Consider the following 5,600-nt stretch of genomic DNA (forward strand, 5'->3'; position numbering starts at 1 on the left):
AAAAGAGAACATAACATATGTCCAGATTCAATGTACCTACTACTGCGACTTTTTGGATTGCTTTCTTTCCTTTCTTTCACTAAATAATGTTCATTATAATTGATCTACCACATCATGAAAAAAAAATTAGAATTAAAAGTAATAGAAAAAATTAATCAACAAAATCTATTTTGCTACAAAATATAAAAATATAATTACGTATTTCGATATAAATAATTAACATAATATTGTATTTCCGAGGTAATAAAAAATTTATTGTTAATTGTAATATAAGTATGTACTATGAGTCCTATACAACAATTGATAATTTGTTAATTTGGTATCTGAAAACAACCAAGACAACAACTATAAAAATCAACAAGCAACATCTAAAACACAATAGCAATGTTGTAAGCTGACAACTCATAATTTATACTTCCAATTCTAGATCAACTATCCATAAAATCAATAAAAACAGTAGTTAGTATTATTAACCTTTATAATTCTTTCATCAAATATAGGGGTAGCAAATGGGCCGGGAACTAGTGAGCCCAGCCCATTTTGGTACAAACCAGCACAGCCCATTGACCAAATCAATAAGTCAGGCTAGCCCGAAAAACATATGCCTCACGGGCTGGGCTGGGATATCCAACCCACGAGGCCCGGCACGCATGGCACCAAGGCTAGTTGTGTTTTTCCTTTAAATAACATGCATCTTTGCCCCCTAACAGCTATATAATTTGTTATCTTAATTAGTATCATGAACAAACTACTCCTTCATGTCCACAACAACACCCCCTGAACCCCTCCATTTAGGATATACCAAAATCCAAGATTCTCGAATCCACCCTATGGAATGTGCCCAAATCAGGAAAATAAGAGAAGTTTAAGTGTGGTTTATATAAAATGGAGAAGGCCAACTCACTGGTATACCACACAGGCCTATGCAACGTGGGTTCCCATCCTAGTCCTAAAAACTCAACAAGTACTTGATCTAATATCAATTGATTGGGTTAGGTAAACTTTTGGTCACTGAAAGATATCTAAGATTTTATTTTGATCACCCAAAGATCAAATGTTCCAAGTTAGTAACTCAAAAATTTCAAAATGATAACTCGGGCAGAATTTGAGAATTTTGGTCAGTCAATGTGCCTATGTGGCATATCAGCTTGTTGACTGCCCGAAATTTTCAAATTCTGCACTAGTGGCCATTTTGAAACGTTTAAAATTTTTGAGTGACTGACTTAGAACGTTTGATCTTTAGATGACCAAAATGAAATATTGAGTATCTTTAAGTGACCAAAAGTTTACTTAATCCGCAATTGATCATAAGATAATGTAACTACTAAATCATTAATAGGTTATTCAAAATAGGTGGGGGAATGTGGGTGTATTTTAAATATAATAATAAATTAGTATATAATTTATCTGCGGTGTATATTTATTGTAGATAAATTTAATATATACTAATCATAAAAAAACCACAATAGATCATGCAGATAAATTAATGCAAATCGTGTACATAAATTTCAATATATACTAATCATAACAATACCACAATATATAATGTAGATAAATTTAGTACAGGTAAATTAAGGTTGAAACTCTTACCTCTAGTTAACCCTCCCTATTTAAATCTCAAAAAAATGTCATGAAGGAGAGCTTAAATTAATGAAACCTACTTACTTCCTAATATGAACTTTTTTTATTTTTTTATTTTGAAAAAATATCTGAAAAATAAAAAGTGTACATCTGGATGACAATATCTTCAAATAATGAAAGTCTCAAACAAGAATTTTCGCTTTAACTTCAGTTAAGGTCCCATATTAGTTTAACGATTTTGTAGCATAAAATATCAGTCGAACAAGAATTACAGCAAATACAAAGATTTGAGAAACCATAAAAAGAACTAGAGAATCGAAGAACTGTATTCATTTCATTATTTTTGTACCAACAAAATCATCGGTCAAATAAAAGAGAACCACCAGAACAGTAACTTATAAACTGCACAATTGATACTTATCAAGAGTCTCAAATTGAGATGAATTAAAGGAAAATCTGTTATTTTGGGCAATAAAAAAATAATTTTAATAAATAAATTCTATTCACTTATGGATCTTATGGGTTGAAAAAAAAAATTAGAGTGAATTTGTTACAATAAAAGTTTGATTTGAGGAAACTATTACTAATTAACCCAAAAAAAAAAAGAAAAAAAAACAACAACAGAGAGACACCATTTTAATACTGTACGCTTACATCTTACTTATGCCTGAGCAACTGAGTTTTACCGTCATGAAAGCAAGAACAGCTCCCCATATCTCACGACTCGGGAGCTCTTGTACCGAGCGCATCTTCTTCCTGATTCAATGGGGTCTGCACGTAATTTGGTGACAATAGACGAGTTTTTGCTGAAATCGTGCACTTTAATTAATTAATTTAAGAAGTTGGCTTTCGGGATTAATAATAAATAAAAGATGCCTACGTTTTAAAATAAGGGATTAGTGTGCATCAGCATCACGATATTGACAAAAACCTAATCTGGAACTACTTCATCAAGACTTACATAGTTACATATTTATAGCCTTCATATATTCCGTATTTTGTTCAATACGTTTACATCACTGGGTCGTAATCGCATACATAATCAACATTCAAACACTTATTAATTAAATTGAACAACACTAATTGTTCTAACCGCGTCTCCAGTAGGGTAAGCGATACATGTGTTTTTTTTCTTTTTCATATTAGTTTGTCTCATATGCAGGAGCGGATCCAACATTGGATATAAGGGAGGCGGAATTTAGTGCGGGGGTGATGCCTCCGGAAAAGTTTTTTGGATTATATATATATCACTATAATAACGTTAAGGTAAAAGTAAAAACCATATCCATAAATTTGATAAAACATTTACCATTGTTTTTTTTCGAGTTCTCATGTTTTGATAATATTGCATAAGAAATTCATTCGGAATTTGATCAAACATTTCTTTCTCAACATATGTAACTAGACAATCATTGAACCATTCATCCCCTATTCGATTTCGCAATCCCTGATTCACAATCTTCATAGCTGAAAATGTCCTCTCTACGCCTGCAGTTGGCCCAGGTAAAATCAATGTTAATGTTATTATTTTGTTTGTTCGTTGGTGCTAAAAGTTGGGCCTATACTAAGTTATTAAAACTTGGTTATGGGTTGCTATAGTTGGGAGTTAATTGTGGGCTACTAGAGTTGTGGGAGATTATTCTTGGGAAATTGGGTTTGTTATTAGTTATTAAATTTGGTCTATATCAGCTGAGTCCAACACATTACATAAAAGACTACTGTTTTTTTTTAGAGAAAAATATACATTTATGTATCCCTCAAAATTGCCATGTTACCAGCAATTTTATTTTTCTTTTTATTCCGGAGTAAGGATCCTCCTCGACCCAACAGTAGAAAATGACTAAATGAGAAAGAGGGATTCGAACTCTGATCACAAAGGTAATACACATCGTCCTTATCACTCCAATAACTAATGGGTCGGGTGTATATTATCAGCAATTTCGTATGCCACGTAAAGCTGTCACGATATTTTATGATGCCGTCCACATCAAATCTCTTCATCATCCACCTATACATGGTTAATTTATGATTCATGATAATCCTTTAGTTTTTTATTTAAAAAAAAAAAGGTTTCAATAATTAAGGTGACATAATATGAATTCAATTATGTTATGAGTATGGTCCCCACAAAAACTAAAAATAAAAAATAAAAAAAGGCACAATATTCTACGGTCATACTCTTAATCTCGAATTAATGTTATAATGATAGTCTATGAATAAAACCCAATAAAGTCATCTCTCAATGTTATCACACGTAAAATTGGTGCATTTAATGGTCCATCTGTTCGGATCGTGAAGGCTCTGCCTGCTTGTCCCTCCTTTTTTGTTTCCAACTTTGTCATCGTCTAACAAACTCACGCGTCTCATTTTTCTCCAACCCCCAAATCTCTAGCTCTCTGATCTCTGAGACTACCAAAAAAATGGAAAAGAAAACACAGGAACTCAAGAACCAGAGTCAGAGCCAGGAATCATTGAAGGATCATCGTAAGGTGTGGGACTGTGGGAGCACACTCTATGACTCGTTCGAGCTCAACTCGTTGAAGCGTCAGCTGGACTCGGCTATTGTTTCCAGAACCTTGTCCATGCCTCATATTTCTGACCGCCGATTCGACATCGTTCCTCCTCCAATACCAAAGAAATCGTCGAAGATTTCTCGGTCGCTGAATCGGCTCATCAAATCTATTTTCTCAAAATCTAATAAGCAAGAGCGGTCGCTGCAAGATCCATGCTATGTCGTTTATGATAAGTCAGGGGCACTTACGACTATTCCTGAAGTACCGGAGATTGATTACGGTTTGTTTTCACCGGAGATCGAGTACTCGAGCTTGGTGACGAAAACGGCGTCGGATAGGTTCAAGGCTGCTCCTATTATCGGTATTTCATGTGCCTAATATATATTTAATTAGGATCTCGAAATTAATATGTGGTTTAATAATTACGTGATGATGTATAAAAATAGATATATTTTGTGATCTTGTGTTCATAGTGGGAAGTCTATGTACGTTTGCCAACAAAAAATGTGAACGTGTTGCTTTAGTTAGTGGGTTAATGCTTTGACTCTTACTGTTAGAATGTGTAGATGCATTTGGTTTTTTGGTCAAAATATTGTTAGGGTTTAGGTGAAGTGCAAGCTGGACTTTTGTAAGGGAGCTACCATATACTCAACAATCAAAATTGTGTAGGTGAATTTTTTGTTTGGCAAGAGTGTTTGGTTTTTTTTTAGGCTCAGTTATGCGAGGTACAACAAGTGAATTATACGGATTATGGTCCTTGTGATACCCCTCACTTTGCGGGTGGTATATTCATTAGGACATCCGAAACGGCTTATATATAGGTGACTCTTGTAGGTGGAGGTCCTTTTAAGATTGAGTTTATACTCTGATATCATGTTATATTTTGAAAATTTTGAGAGGGATTAGAAGGAGGTGTGAAGAAGAAGAATAGAGGTGAAAAAATTTGACTCAATCCAATTCACTTGAGGTATTGTTTGTTTTGGGACCAAGACTAGCACAGTTGTGTCCTTTAAAAGGGTCCTCTAGTGTTTGAGATTGGTAGGGGTATATATATCAATCAAGAATCCGGATACTTATGAGACAAATATCCGAGCGAGCAAACAACAAAAATCGAGATATATTAAAAATAATGTATAGAAATAGTCTACGGATACAAGAGATCAATCAATACTATAGGATAGGAAAAAATGCAAATTGACCAGGTGAAGTTACAACAATCCATGCATAATAATACATATGCGTATATTGCATACCATACGAACAACGAGGACCCAAGGGTTAATCAATACTTCATATCATCACGCTGGTAGCAACAAATAAGAAGGGAAATAATCCCAAATTGTCATGATATCTCATATTAGTGTGTAGCTAGCACGACCACCGCAAGTAGCTATCGACATCCAACTACTATCAAATAACAATCCACAAACTCAAACCACAACCTCTGACAAACTCTATATCAATCCACAATCGTAATACAATCATGACGCATGAGCTTAGAATTCT

The 5,600-nt window shown here is 34.0% G+C and overlaps 1 protein-coding gene across 1 annotated transcript; it reads left to right on the forward strand.

The window, feature by feature from the left end:
- The first annotated feature begins 3,838 nt into the window (after positions 1–3,838).
- Positions 3,839–4,630, forward strand: LOC119987258. The gene has a single exon (XM_038832122.1). The coding sequence runs from the start codon at positions 4,002–4,004 to the stop codon at positions 4,470–4,472; it is 471 nt and encodes a 156-aa protein (XP_038688050.1). The 5' UTR covers positions 3,839–4,001; the 3' UTR covers positions 4,473–4,630.
- Positions 4,631–5,600: the final 970 nt, after the last annotated feature.

The sequence above is a fragment of the Tripterygium wilfordii genome, chromosome 20 (genome assembly GCF_013401445.1).
Source record: "Tripterygium wilfordii isolate XIE 37 chromosome 20, ASM1340144v1, whole genome shotgun sequence".
NCBI classification, from domain to species: Eukaryota; Viridiplantae; Streptophyta; class Magnoliopsida; order Celastrales; family Celastraceae; genus Tripterygium; species Tripterygium wilfordii.